Source organism: Rhinolophus sinicus, chromosome X (genome assembly GCF_036562045.2).
Source record: "Rhinolophus sinicus isolate RSC01 chromosome X, ASM3656204v1, whole genome shotgun sequence".
Lineage (NCBI taxonomy): Eukaryota > Metazoa > Chordata > Mammalia > Chiroptera > Rhinolophidae > Rhinolophus > Rhinolophus sinicus.
In genome coordinates, this window is record NC_133768.1 from 86,434,104 (window position 1) to 86,449,085 (window position 14,982).

At 38.1% G+C, this 14,982-nt stretch overlaps 1 protein-coding gene across 13 annotated transcripts in view; it reads right to left on the reverse strand.

Moving 5' to 3' along the window:
* Positions 1-14,982, reverse strand: part of TENM1 (teneurin transmembrane protein 1) — a 1,181,603-nt gene that overhangs the window by 91,287 nt on the left and 1,075,334 nt on the right. For all 13 annotated transcript variants that reach the window (XM_074324280.1, XM_074324286.1, XM_074324287.1 and 10 more), the window contains one exon: positions 5,333-5,487. In XM_074324280.1, coding sequence (XP_074180381.1) covers positions 5,333-5,487 — 155 coding nt within the window. The remainder of the gene's footprint in view (positions 1-5,332; positions 5,488-14,982) is intronic.

Genomic DNA, 14,982 nt, shown 5'->3' on the forward strand with positions numbered 1-14,982 from the left:
TTCAAAAGCAGCAACGGAAATAAAGAGTCCAATCTCTTCACAATCAACTCATCTCTTGAAGTGAAAGGCCTGGTTGTTTATGGCAGTGTTTACAAAGGGCAGTTTTGCTTCAGAGTTTATACTGAGAGTTCAGTTTCACATTTGAGTAAACTAAAAAAAAATATTGATTTTGAACAAAGCAAATTTTATTTCTTGAGATGATTAGATTTTATTAAACTGTTTCCTAAGTGCCATTGAACACACATTCTGTGAATAAACGGTATATTTCTCAACCAAATGACATTTGTCACCCACTAAATACAATGATATTTGGTCATCTCCAATTGTTGTTGAAAATACAGAAGTTGGAAAAATGTACATTGGGGTCAGAAAGCTTGTTCTTGAATCTTGGCTGTATCACTTAATAACTCTATGGTCATAGTACAACACATAATCCTTTTGACTACCAGTTTTCTCCTCTGTAGATGGGGGTAATTATACCTACTTCTCAAAAGTGTTTGGTTGTGGAGATAAAATGTGAATAATATGCTTAGCATAGTTCCTGGCACATAGTAAGCTCTCAATATGTGGTAGCAGTTATTTAAATTACTGTAGGGAGAACACTAGGACTTGCTGAAGATTAGGGCAGGCTATTGAAGATTGATTCTTCTTCAGGCTGAGGTCTGCCTCAGAAAAGTGCAGAAGACAAAAGCAAGTAAGGGAAAAAGGACTGTTGTCTGAATTACTTCCCGGCTTCTAAAAGCACTGTACTAGCATGAATGGGCCTTCCTTTGCTGGGGACATTTTGGTTTTGAAACGCAGGGAAAATAACAAAGAACTTTAGGAACTGGGTTATATTTCTGTAGAGAAACCTTCATGGAGTTGGAAGGGACTTTTAGGAAACAATTTATCCATCTCCCTGAATCCAGAGAGGCCTGTATTTCAAGCATTCATAGATTATTGCCAGCCAACATTTGCTTTAAAAGTTTCAAAAGGTGGGAAATCTATAAGATCTTTTGATAATGTATCATACTGCCACATAGTTTTAGAATCAGTCAGCTGTTCATAAGGTTTGATTCCAAGACTCATGCTGTAGCACAGGCCTCCAGTTTCTCTTCTGTCTGTCCCTGTCAGCAGAATCTTTGTGTTCTCATTTAGACATTTGTCTCCACCCTCACCCATTAATATATTTTGATTTACTGATACATGAAATTGAGCACAGTATAAGCTCAGCTGGATCACTATAAGTACTATGATAAACAACTGGGACTTTGTTTTTGGAAAGTGTTATGAAGCTCCCTACTCAGTTTCCCTACAGCTGAAGACAGCCCATGTTCTTAAGTACAGTCATGGGAAACATGGGTCCCAAATCGGCCAATTGTCTAAACAGACGGGAAACTCTAGCCATAGAGGCTGAGCATCTAGGAAGCTGCACCACACACTGGCTTCCTCCTGGTAGACACTGTCCACTCACCCATATGATTTCAGTCAGTGTTTTCCAGCTTTTATTCACCCGTGCCTTACATGGGTACTGATTTGCTTCATTGCCAAAGCTTTCCCTTCCCAGCCAAACATCTCAAAATAGTGATTTATTTTCACTTTCTCTATTTCTTCACCTCCCACTTTACCACTGCAATCTGACTCCAATTAATTAGTGCTCTACCAAAGGCACTCTTGTCAGAGTCACGAAAACTGTCAAATCAAATGGCTTCTTAGAAAAAACATCGTATTGTAGGTGACCTCTAAGCAGCATTTGATATTAACCATTCCATTCCTTTTGAAAACCTTGTTTCCTTTGGCTTTTTTGACCACACAGATTTCTGGTTTCCCTCCTACCTGTCAGGTCTCATCTGCTCAGTCTCTTATGTGGGCTTCCAATCCTTAGCCTTCTTTTGAATATTGGTATTCCTAGGAGTTGGGCCTTAAACTTTCTCTTTTTTTTTCTGCTATGTAGCCTCCCTGGGAAAATCTCATCCACTCCTCTATTTGCCATTACCAGGTATAAAATGATAATCCCATATCTAATCTCCATTTCAGGCCTCTAGTTTTAGACCTATATCAAATTGCCTCCCAGATATATTTCTCGGATGCACATCAGCACCTCAAATTCAACATGCCCCAAACTGAATGCATATCCAACCCTTACCGAAACATGCTTCTCTTCCTCTTATATCCTTCTTACCACCACATACATATACATAGTTCCTTAATTCCAAAACTAAGTCAGTCATCAGTCAACAAGCTCTTTGATTTCTAGCTCCAATACTTCACCACTCTGTCTACCTTTCTTAATCCATACTGCTGATATTTTAGGTTTGGCCATCATCATTGCTTATGAACCCACATAAAGCTGAGCAGCTTTATGGTCATCACGGAGTTGTATCCCAAAGATATATCATCTGAACATCCAAAACAAAAAACAAAACAAAACAAATACAAACAATATTGGAAAGCAATTTGTACAGAAGTCTCTTGAAAAGGTGTTAATCATGTATATATTGATATGTTTTGTCTCCATCATATCTATATTACTTCAACTGCCTCTTAAGTGATCTCCCTGCCTCTAACAGTTTCCTTCCACTTGATTCTCTATACCATAGTTAGAATGATCTTTGAAAAATGCATTTCCATGCTTAATACTATTATTGGCTCCCTATTGTCTACTAGCTAAAGCTGGAATACTACATACTTATAAAGTCATTCACCATGTGGTCTCCACTTAGTTCTCTAGGTTCAACTTTCAGTACTTCTCCATATTCTTTATACCATAATGTCCTTTCAGTATGGGTATATATGTTAACTCTGCTGGCTGAGCATTTACTATGCATGTGCAAAGAACACAGAGTCTATCTTGGGAGACTAGTTGGATACACAGCTGGGTAGCACAGAACAGATTACATATTAAACATGGTGATACTAACTTTCAGTAAGGGAATGAGACAACAGTGAGGACTAGAACCATCAGGGAAAGTTGCCACGGAAGAGGTGAGGTGTGAGGAGGGTGAGGAATAGGATTTGGACCAGCAGAGGTAATTTTGGACTGAGGGAATGGAGCCATGAAAAAATGGAGGGTTATAATCTGGACACTGAGATAGATATCAGTATGGACTCATTCTCTGTCAGCTATGAGGACAAATTCTAGTTACTCATTAGAGTGCTTTAAGCACAGAGCAGGACATGATGGACAATAGCAGAGATAGCTGCCAAATAATTTGGACATGAAGCCTGCTTTCTATCCCAATCTGCCATAGTGGCTTCTAACACCCATCCTCCCACGTTATCTTATTCCCCTCCCTCCCCAAAAACCTACTGTTTTTCTAAAGCTTAAGTTGTGTAAGGAAAAGGGAGGGGGCATCAGGGAAACTGAGGCTTGGAATTAAATGTCATAGGAAAAATGTAATTCTGTCTCCTGGTGACTAGGGCCTCTTTTCAATAAGCTGCACTCTAAATCCTGAAAGGGATGAGGTAGCTTTCATGGTGGCAGTTATGGTTTGGAAAGTGTCATGTGACAAAGAACACTTCTCATGGTGATGAGGATCATATGTTTGCTCTATTTAGACAAAGAATTCTCTTTTCAGCATAACTTTTCCACACAGAAACAGATAAGTTGTTTAGAGTTGACTGATTGCAATTCTAAGAGTCCTACTATAAGTTAAAAGCATCCTACAAGTGAATCATATATGTGCATCTTCTCTCCTTTGTCCCCCTCCTCCATATAAACACATTCACACTTTTCCTTACTGCCATGAATAATGCCCTTTTTCCTTGCCTTCTGTTGGATTTTGCATCATAGAAGGTTAGACTGCTCTAGGACTTGATAGACTGATCCACTCAAATATCTCTGAAGAATGGTTCATTCATTTTGACAGTTTTTCAGGCCTTCAAATTACCATCTTATTTTTGCGGTTGACTATTTTCTGAGTTTCTGGGGGCGAGGCAGGGGCACATAGAGAAGAAGAAATCCCCCAATAGGCACATTTTTAGTGTTTTATAGAGATCTGTATGCATGGAGGATGGTGATGGGGGTGGGGTGTATTAGATCTAATGACTAAAGAAAAGTTTTTTGGGTGATGTGTTCACTTTCCTTTCCTTGTTATCCAAGGTTTTAGGTAGTATGAAGAATGAAGCAACAGGAATTTTCTAACTGTGGAGGATATTGCTGGCTGTCTACCCAACAGCAATCCTTCATGCCTTGATAACGGAATCCTGCTTTTGGTTCAAGAATCAGGTAGCAATACACTCAAGGAAGGTGATGCAGTTCCAGAGGGTCTGAATCCATTTTGGAGATCTCATTTCTTCTTTGCCAGTGACTGGTGAAAGCAAGGGCATGTGACCCGATTTTGCCCAATGTGGCACAAGACGGAAATATGCTGGTATCTTTGCCTACTTCTGGTCATCTCTCTCTGAGATAATGAAACCTAATTGTTCAAGCCACTTTTAGATAAGTGTTTTATTACTTGCTGACAAAACCATCCTCTCTGATACACTAACCAATTTTAAAACTCTCAATTTACACTCTAATTTATTTGAAAAGATTATGTAGTAATCTCCTTTGTCAAAGTCACAGGTTCATGGAATATTAGAGCTTCAAAGTCCCTCTGAGGATTGTCTAGTCCATTTCCCACATTCTACATAGCAACCTCTTGTGTCTGTGGACTAAGAAAGACATTCACAAGGTGGTGGGACTATGCTGTATGCACTATAGTCTCTCTACATGTCTAATCCTGATTTTGTAGTATTGTGGTAAAATCAGAATTTTGGACTCAGGTGAGAGCTACACTGAATTTTAACTTTCATTCTCACTGGCAAAAAGCTTTCCTAAATATATGTAAAATAGATCTCAGAGGGAACATTGCTTTTACTCAAGAAAACTTCCAAATGTCCTCAAAATAGCTATTTATGGACACACAAATAAAAAGTCTTGTTCATATATTCATTTAAAAAGATTTCTAAAGACTTCAGTAGTCAATACTTTTCTAAATGGGAGTTACTGTATTAATTATAGTACAATTACAGTACAATACAATATATAAGAGTTATTGTATTTGTTGCTTAAAAATAATAAATTTATATATCATGGAAAATATTTAATAAATAAAATTGGTCTTACCGTCTAATAGATTCAAATTTGAGAGACTTAAATTCAACATTCCATCTATCATTATTCCCCTCCTTACCCCTAACAGTGCTTTTCTGAGGAGGCAAAAAGTAATTTACATAAAGAGAAACTTCTGCTGTCTGGTGTTATAACAGATAACTCAGGATTCCTTTCTATGTATTTCTATATGAGAAAATTGTTATTCATTTCCATGATGCCAAATGGTGATAACGCTTTAAAACCAGTGGTGCCTACCTGAGTGATGTCCATTCCTGAGTCACAGCTCAGTGGCTGTGTGGAAGTCAGACCATTTGAGCCGATTACAGTGGTGATCACAGCATTCCCATCAATTCTCCGAATCATAGTCCCATCCACAAAGTAAACGAATCCATGTCTATCAACTGTGATGCCTGTTGGGAAAGAGCAAATGAACATTAGGAGGCTGTTGGGCCACATTTGCACCAAGATCAGGAATTTGAAACAAGCCATAGAAATGAAAAAGCATTTTAAAGGCATATGGATTCAATTTTGCTCAGCACAGACAGGACAGTATTGGGATAGGTCTGTTTGGGCACACATTCACTTCTTTGTGTATAGAAAAGAAATGACAAAAATGTAATATGTGGAGATAAGCCAGGTCTAATAATTTTGTGTTATCCAATTTTACATTTCCACCCCCTTGATACTTGCTAAACTCAACAAACAGAAAAAAAAATCCTCTTTAAGATAAATGGGAAATGACAAGGGAGGCAGTATGCATCACATATCTTTTAGGGTGCAGATGCATAAGCCATTTGCTTATTTCCATAGTTGAATTAGAAATACCTGAGAGAGGACCCAATCAAAATGTCGGCGTGAGGTGAGCCTCTGTAAATCTCCCCTGGAATTTACAACTAATTGAACAACCATAACTTCACAAAGGACTCCCTGCACAGCAGACAGGCAAGATGAAGAGGCACACTACTGAATTCACCTAAAGGTGGGCAAATTGCGTGAGCGGGGGAGGAGGGAAGGGAGAAGAGCAGAGATGGAGACATGCCGGTACAGGATGGAGACCTAGCTCAGTGCTCCAAGCTCGCTGCATCCCAGAACTACCGCAGCTGCAGGAGAGGGAAGAAATCGAACTGCTAGGGCTCTATTTATAGCCCAAAGTGCTAAGGAGGCAGCATAAAACAGGGATTAATCCAACAATCACGGCAGAGACCTCAGAGAAAAGACTGAGGGAAGAAGGTTGAAAACGGTGGTTTAAGCTCTCACTGCTGAGCAGAGAACAGAAGGCTTAGGAACTGAGATTAGCCTCCCCTCCCTACCCTCCCAGAGCTTGCCCCGCCCCACCTGCCAGGTGCTAGAAGCAGAACAGTAGCAGTGTCAGATCAAAAGAACACAATATTTGCTGTTCTGAGAACTGTGGACGGCAGACACATATTTGCAGACCAACTAGTTCCGTCAAAGGGGAGAGAGCTGTGGAAGCAGTACCGGCTGTAGCGGTGGTTGCCGCCACTGCTCTGGGCCACCGCTCACAACTTACCCTGTCCCTGGCCCCACCTATCTGGGCGGATCACTGCAGGAGTAAACGGAACTGCTTAAACATATGGGCTCTGAAACTGGTGCAGGAAGGGATTTGGAACTTCAAAAGCTCTCCACATACCCACATGGACACTACGCCCTGTGACCCAGGCAAACTATGAACAGAGGAGAAGCCCGTCTCCCAGGGAATCCCCCCATTGTTTGAGAAGCTGGAATAGCGCAGAGATAACATAGCACTACTGTGTGTGAGAGAAAAAAAGGCTGCACTCAGAAAGAAAATAAAACAATCTACCAACAAGTACTGGAAAACAAAAAAAGACCTCTTCCTATCAAACTGTTGAAGAAGCCACTCTTGTAGATGTCTAGCAAGAGAAATAATAAATCAGTAATTGCCATGAATAACCGAGGCTATAAGACAGCTCAGAAAGAAAGTGAAAAGTCTCCAAAAAGGCACTTAAAGATACAGAAATATGTGACTTAAATTACAGAGAATTCAAGATTGCAGTTCTGAAAAAACTCAACAAGATGCAAGAAAACACAGATAGGCAGTTAATGAACTCAGAAACACAATCAAAGAAGAGCATGAGCATTTTACGAAAGAGATTGAAATTTTAAAAAAGAACCAAATAGAATTTCTGGGGAATAAGATCTCAATAGAAGAAATGAAGAATGAAATAGCCAGCGTAGGTAGTAGTGTTGACCAGATGGAGGAAAGAATCAGTGACATCGAAGATAGAAACCTGGAAATGACACGGAAGGAAGAAGAAAGAGATTTGAGACTTAAAAGAAATGAAAGAACTCTACAAGAACTTACTGACTCCATCAGAAAGAGCAATATAAGAATAATGGGCATACCAGAAGGAGAAGAAAGAGAGAAGGGAACAGAGAATATATTCAAACAAATTGTCGATGAGAACTTCCCAAACTTGTGGACAGAACTGGACCCTCGAATCCAAGAAGCAAATAGAACACCTAATTACCTCAATCCCAACAGGCCTTCTCCAAGGCACATTGTATTGAAGCTATCTAAAATCAACGACAAAGAAAGAATCCTCAAGGCAGCCAGGGAAAAGAAGATGCTAACTTACAAAGGAAAGCCCATTAGATTATCATCAGATTTTTCAGCAGAAACTCTACAAGCCAGGAGGGAGTGGAACCAAATATTCAAACTATTGAAAGAGAGAAATCATGAGCCAAGAATAATATATCCAGCAAAGATATCCTTTAGATATGAAGGAGGAATAAAGACCTTTCCAGACATACAGAAGCTGAGGAATTTTCTAATACACGACCTGCACTACAAGAAATACTAAAGGAGGCTATTCGACCACCATCAACAGGGACAATTTGTGGCAACCAAAACTCAAAAAGGGGAGAGTAAAGGCCTGAACCGAATATGGGAATGGAGAAAGTAAGCGCTGAAGAAAATGGAATACTCTAAATATCAAACTTTCTTTTACATAAACTTAAGGGTAACCACTCAAAAAAATCCAGAACTGAAATATATACTGAAATAAAAGAAGAAACAGAGGAAACATCATAGAATACCACCACACAGAAATAATAGACAACAACAAAAGGCAAAGAAACAATGGAGACACAGCCTTACCAGAAAACTAAAGATAGAATGACAGGAAATCCTCACATATCAATAATCACCCTAAATGTAAATGGACTGAACTCACCAATAAAAAGGCACAGAGTAGCAGATTGGATCAAAAACTAAACCCAACCATATGCTGTCTCCAAGAGACACATCTCAGCTACAAGGACAAGCATAGACTCAAAGTGAAAGGGTGGAAATTGACACTCCAAGCAAATGGTACCCAGAGAAAATCAGGTGTAGCCATAATGATATCACATGAAACAGACTTCAAGGTGAAAAAGATAACAAGAAGCAAAGATGGACATTTCATAATGTTGAGGGGACTGTACAACAAGAAGACATAACAGTCATCAATATTTATGCCCCCAATCAGGGAGCACCGAAATATACCAAGCAACTACTAACAGAACTAAAGGGAGAAATTGACCAAAACACAATTATACTAGGGGACTTAAATACATCATTGACAGCTATGGATAGATCATCCAAACAGAAAATAAATAACGAAATAGCAGCCCTAAATGACACATTAGATGAAATGGACATAATTGACATTTATAGAGCACTTCATCCTAAAACATCAGACTATACATTCTTTTCTAGTATACATGGAACATTCTCAAGGACAGACCATATATTGGGACATAAAATCAGTCCCAACAAATTTAAGAAGATTGAAATCATACCAGGCATATTGTCTGATCACAAGGCTTTGAAATTGGATATCAACTGCAAAAAGAAAGCAGGAAAGAACACAAATACAAGGAGATTAAACAACATACTTTTAAAGAAGGACTGGGTCAAAGAGGAAGTTAGAGGCGAGATCAAAAGATACATAGAAACAAATGACAATGAAAATAAACCCTACCAAAATTTTTGGGATGCAGCGAAAGCAGTTTTAAGAGGGAACTTTATATCATTACAGGCCTATCTCAAGAAACAAGAAAACTCCCAAATAAATAACCTCATGTTACACCTTAGAGAACTAGAAAAAGAAGAACAAGTAAAACCCAAGGTCAGCAGAAGAAAGGAAGTAACAAAAATTAGAGCAGAACTAAATGAAATAGAGAACAAAAAGACAATAGAAAAAATTAATGTGACAAAGAGCTGGTTCTTTGAAAAGATTAACAAAATTGACAAACCCTTGGCTAGACTTACTAAGATAAAAGAGAAGACACTGATTAACAAAATCAGAAAGCGAAAAAGGGAAGTTATCACGGACACCACAGAAATACAAAGGATCATCCAAGAATACTATGAAGGACTATATGCCACCAAATTCAACAACCTAGAAGAAATGGACAAGTTCTTAGAAACATATAGCCTTCAAGGCTGAACCATGAAGAACTGGAAAATCTAAACAGACCGATCACCAGTAATGAAATTGAATCAGTCATCCAAAACCTTCCCAAAAGCAAAAGTCCGGGACCAGATGGCTTCACTAGTGAATTCTACCAAACCTTCAAAGAGGATCTAATACCAATTCTGCACAAACTCTTCCAAAAATTGAAGAAGAGACAGTACTCCCTAACTCATTTTATGAGGCCAACATTACCCTGATACCAAAACCTGGTAAGGACAGCACAAAAAAGAAAACTACAGACCAATATCTCTGATGAATACCGATGCAAAAATCCTAAATAAAATTCTAGCAAATCGAATACAACAATGCATTAAAAAGATTATTCATCACGACCAATTGGGGTTCATCCCTGGGGCACAAGGATGGTTCAACATCAAATCCATCAATGTGATAAATCACATAAACAAAATAAAGGACAAAAATCATATGATTATATCAATTGATGCAGAAAAAGCGTTTGACAAGATACAACATCCATTTATGATTGAAACACTTAATAAAATAGGTATAGAAGGAAAATGCCTTAACATAAGAAAGGCCATATATGAGAAGCCCTCTGCTAATCTCATGAAGCCCTTTGCTCTACGTTCAGGAACACGACAGGGCTGTCCCCTATCACCTCTGCTTTTCAACATAGTGTTGGAAGTCCTTGCCAGAGATATCCGGCAAGAGAAAGAAATAAAAGGCATCCAAATTGGGAATGAAGAAGTTAAATTATCACTCTTTGCAGATGACATGATGCTATATATAGAAAACCCTAAAGACTCCACCAAAAAGCTATTAGAAACAATCAACGAATACAGTAAATTTGCTGGCTACAAAATCAACGCACAAAAGTCCATTGCCTTCCTATATACTAACAATGAAATCTCAGAAAAAGAAATACAAAAAACAATTCCTTTTGCAATTGCAGCAAAAAGAATAAAATACCTAGGAATAAACTTAACCAAGGATGTGAAAGACCTATATGCTGAAAACTATAAGACATTTTTGAAAGAAATTGAAGAAGACACAAAGAAATGGAAAGACATTCCGTGCTCATGGATTGGAAGAATCAACATAGTTAAAATGGCCATATTACCCAAAGCAATATACAGATTCAATGCAATCCCCATCAAAATCCCAATGGCATATTTTAAAGAAATAGAACAAAAATCATCAGATTTGTTTGGAACCACAAAAGACCCCGAATAGCCAAAGCAATCTTAAGAAAAAGAACAATAATGGAGGTATCACACTTCCTGACTTTGGGTTGTACTACAGGGCTACAATAATCAAAACAGCATGGTATTGGCAGAAAAACAGACACATAGACCAATGGAATAGAATTGAGAACGCAGAAATAAAACCACATAAATATGGACAGATAATTTTTGACAAAGAAGCTAAAAACATACAATGGAGCAAAGACAGCCTCTTCAATAAATGGTGCTGGGAGAATTGGATAGCCACGTGCAAAAGAATGAAACTGGACTGCTATTTGTCACCATGTACCAAAATTAATTCAAAATGGATCAAAGACTTAAGCATAAGACCTGACACAATAAACTGCATAGAAGAAAACATAGGTACTAAACTTATGGACCTTGGGTTCAAAGAGCATTTTATGAATTTGACTCCAAAGGCAATGGAAGTAAAAGCTAAAATAAACGAATGGGACTATATGAAACTTAAAAGCTTCTGCACAGCAAAAGAAACCATTGACAAAATAAAGAGGCCACCAACTGAATGGGAGAAGATTTTTGCAAACAGTGCCTCCGATAAGGGGCTAGTATCCAGAATATACAAGGAACTCATGCAACTCAACAACAAAAAAAACAAACAACCCAATTGAAAAATGGGCAGAGGACTTGAAGAGACATTTCTCCAAAGAGGACATACAAATGGCAAATAGACATATGAAAAAATGCTCAACATCACTAATCATCAGAGAAATGCAAATCAAAACCACAATGAGATATCACCTCACCCCAGTCAGAATGGCTATCATCAACAAGACAAATAGTAACAAATGTTGGAGAGGCTGTGGAGAAAAAGGAACCCTCATACACTGTTGGTGGGAATGCAGACTAGTGCAGCCGTTATGGAAGGCATTGTGGAGTTTCCTCAAAAATTATGAATAGGATTATCGTATGACCCAGCAGTCCCTCTCCTGGGTATCTAGCCGAAAATTCTGAAAACATTTATACTTAAAGACACGTGTGCTCCAGTGTTCACTGCAGCTTTGTTTACTGTGACCAAGACATGGAAAAAACCAAAATGTCCTTCGATATATGAATGGATAAAGAAGTTGTGGTATATATACACAGTGGAACACTATTCGGCAGTAAGAAAAGATGATATAGGAACATGTGTGACAACATGGATGGATCTTGAGAGTGTAATGCTGAGCGAAATTAAGTCAGACAGAAAAAGCAGAGAACCATGTGATTTCACTGATATGTGGTATATAAACCAAAAACAACAAAAGAACAAGACAGACAAATGAGAAACAGAAACTCATAGACACAGACAATAGTTTAGTGGTTGCCAGAGGGTAAGGGATTGGGGGGTGGGGGGTGGGAGTTGAAGGTAAGTGGGATCAAATATATGGTGGTATAAAGAGAACTGACTCTGGGTGATGAACACACAATGGGATTTATAGATGATGTAATACAGAATTGTACACCTGAAATGTATGTAATTTTACTAACAATTGTCACCCCATTAAATTTAATTAAAAAAAAGAAAGGAAAAAAAAAGAAGTTGTGGTATATATACACAATGGAATACTATTTGGCTGTAGGAAAAGATGATATAGAAACATTTGTGACAACATGGGTGGATCTTTAGAGTATAATGCTAAGCAAAATAAGTCAGACAGCAAAAGCAGAGAATCATATGATTTCACTGGTATGTGATATATAAACCAAAAACAACAAAATAACAAAACAAACAAATGAGAAAGAAAAACTCATAGACCCAGACAATAGTTTAATGGTTACCAGCGGGTAAGGGGTGGGGGTGATAGATGAGGGTAACGGGGATCAAATATATGGTGATGGAAGGAATACTGACTCTGGGTGTGAACACACAATGGGATTTATAGATGATGTAATACAGAATTGTGCACCTGAAATCTATGTAATTTTACTAACAATTGTCATCCCAATAAATTAAAAAAAATGGAGCTGGTGACTTCCCTATACTTGTCTTGACTGAGATTGGGTTTCCAAGGCCATTTACCCACCTTTTTTCTTTAAATTCATTCACCCAGACATGTTCAGGAAAGATATATGAGGAGGAGGAAAGAGTTTTCGGGCAGAAGCTAGGAGATCCTATTGTGAGACTGACTGTGACTTTCCAAACTTTATATAATCTGCCAGTCATCAGCTTTTTGTCTTTGTCTAATGTTGAAAACTCAAGCTGAGCTGACCATGTCAATGCATTACTGTAAAGATCAAAGAAAACAACATCTATTCTATCTATGAAATCTTTCTGAAAGGTTAACACAACTGATATTAATGTTTTTGATTTTGATTGTTAGTTTTCTGACATCAAGCTGTGGTTTACCTGTTACGTGATTACCTGCTTCAGCACAACTTGATTTAGGTGGCCATTCTGTCAGCATCTCCTCCACGCTGATGGTAATGAGAGATCAGTTTGCATAGTATCCTGTGTTACTTCTCCAGCCAAACTGGTCTATGCACTGACTCTGAAACACATTTCACTTTCCCATCACTACATTTTTGCCTGCTCTGTTTCCTGTGCCTGGAATACCCTTTCTTTCTCCTAGTATCCAAATCCTGCTTATCTTTCAAGACACAGTAAAAGTCTAGCCTCAATAATTACAATATACGAACTGACAAAAAGAATTGCAGGATCTTGATGGAGATGTTTCCTGTCAATTACATCAAACAATTTCATTAGTCTTGTCTGATGGTAGAAATTTCTGAGCCTATGAGAAGAGATATATTATACCAATCCAAAGGAGGATCACAACAGGTATAATGTGTCATTAGTTTGCAAATCTAAAGCCTAGCCTGTAACTAAGAGCATGAAGTGTTTTGACTGGACTTAAGAATGCATTTTACATGAGTGAGGGTCATTTAAAAAAATCCATTTCAGGACCACCGCAACCTTCATAGGAAGGGTTGAGTCATTCATTCCTCATTTAGCCTTGCCTCTTTGTTGTCTACTACCCTACCTTCTCTTCTTTGCCTTGTTCTTTGATCTCTTACCTCTCTTTGACTTCACTTAACCTACCTTACCAGGAATAGAGAGGTTAGAATTCAGTTCCAAGTTGTTCTTCACCCATGTGTCCAGTCCTTTTTCAGATTCCTTTCCTTTCCTCCAAACTTCCCTTATGTTCATTTATCTCTCCCTTTTTCTCAAAATCCCAATCAGCTCTCTATTCTCTGAAACGCTGGAGTGTTTATAGTTTGTATCCTACAACCGAATCCTGGATTACAGTTTCCTCTAATAATTCCTCTCATCTCCCCAACCAGATCATATTCCACTCATGGGTGGGGATCACATCTTTATACTCCACTTATAATTTCCACATTTCTTGATGCAGACCAGATTGTTTGCTGCTTGAAAAGTTTACAAAACTTTGGAGATCAGTGAACATGGTTCATTTTCCTAACAAGGAAAACCGGGGACATGGTGTGGGTCTGACAGAGTACTTAAAACTAGTGGGAGTGTTATAAATAGTGTAAGTGGGTCACTGACACTAGTGTCTTATCGACACTAATTGAATATATTGCAAGCATTAATTAAGATGATGGCATCTCAGGATACTTGTTTGATAACCAGGAGGTTTGAGCTGTAACAAGAGATTGTTGCATTTAGCATAGTTTTTGCCACACAGGAGTGCTTTATATGTTTATAGAATAAATAACTAAGGTCTGTATTAGGGATAGAACATTTTGAGCCATTAGAAAAAAAAAGAGTAATTAATAACAGTCAGCGAGTCTTATAAAGGAGGTAAAACAAAAGGAAATTGGCATATTAAAATACTGCCAGATATCACTTTTGTAACTGCAATGGTTCCTTAATTCAACTGTTCAAACATCTCTAGCATTTCCAAGAAATAGGAAGGTATCAATTTAGAGCCAATTCAGAAGACCCTAAATTGTGGTCATTTGCTAATTGATTATTTTTTTAACATTCAAATAGATTATTTGAATAAAGTCATGCAGATAAAAGTAGACCAGATAGACTTGGAAAATAAAATAGTGCCCAACATTATTAAAAAGAAATACAACAAAAAGAAAGATTTTGAGGATGCTAAGTGTTGATCTGTGGTTTCTCAAAACTTTCAAGCCTAACATGCTAAAATCAGAAGATTTAAAAGTAACCCTTCTTTAGACCAGTTGCTCCAGAAATGCCCCAGTTTTGTCACTCTGAGAAAGGCGGGAAGGCACC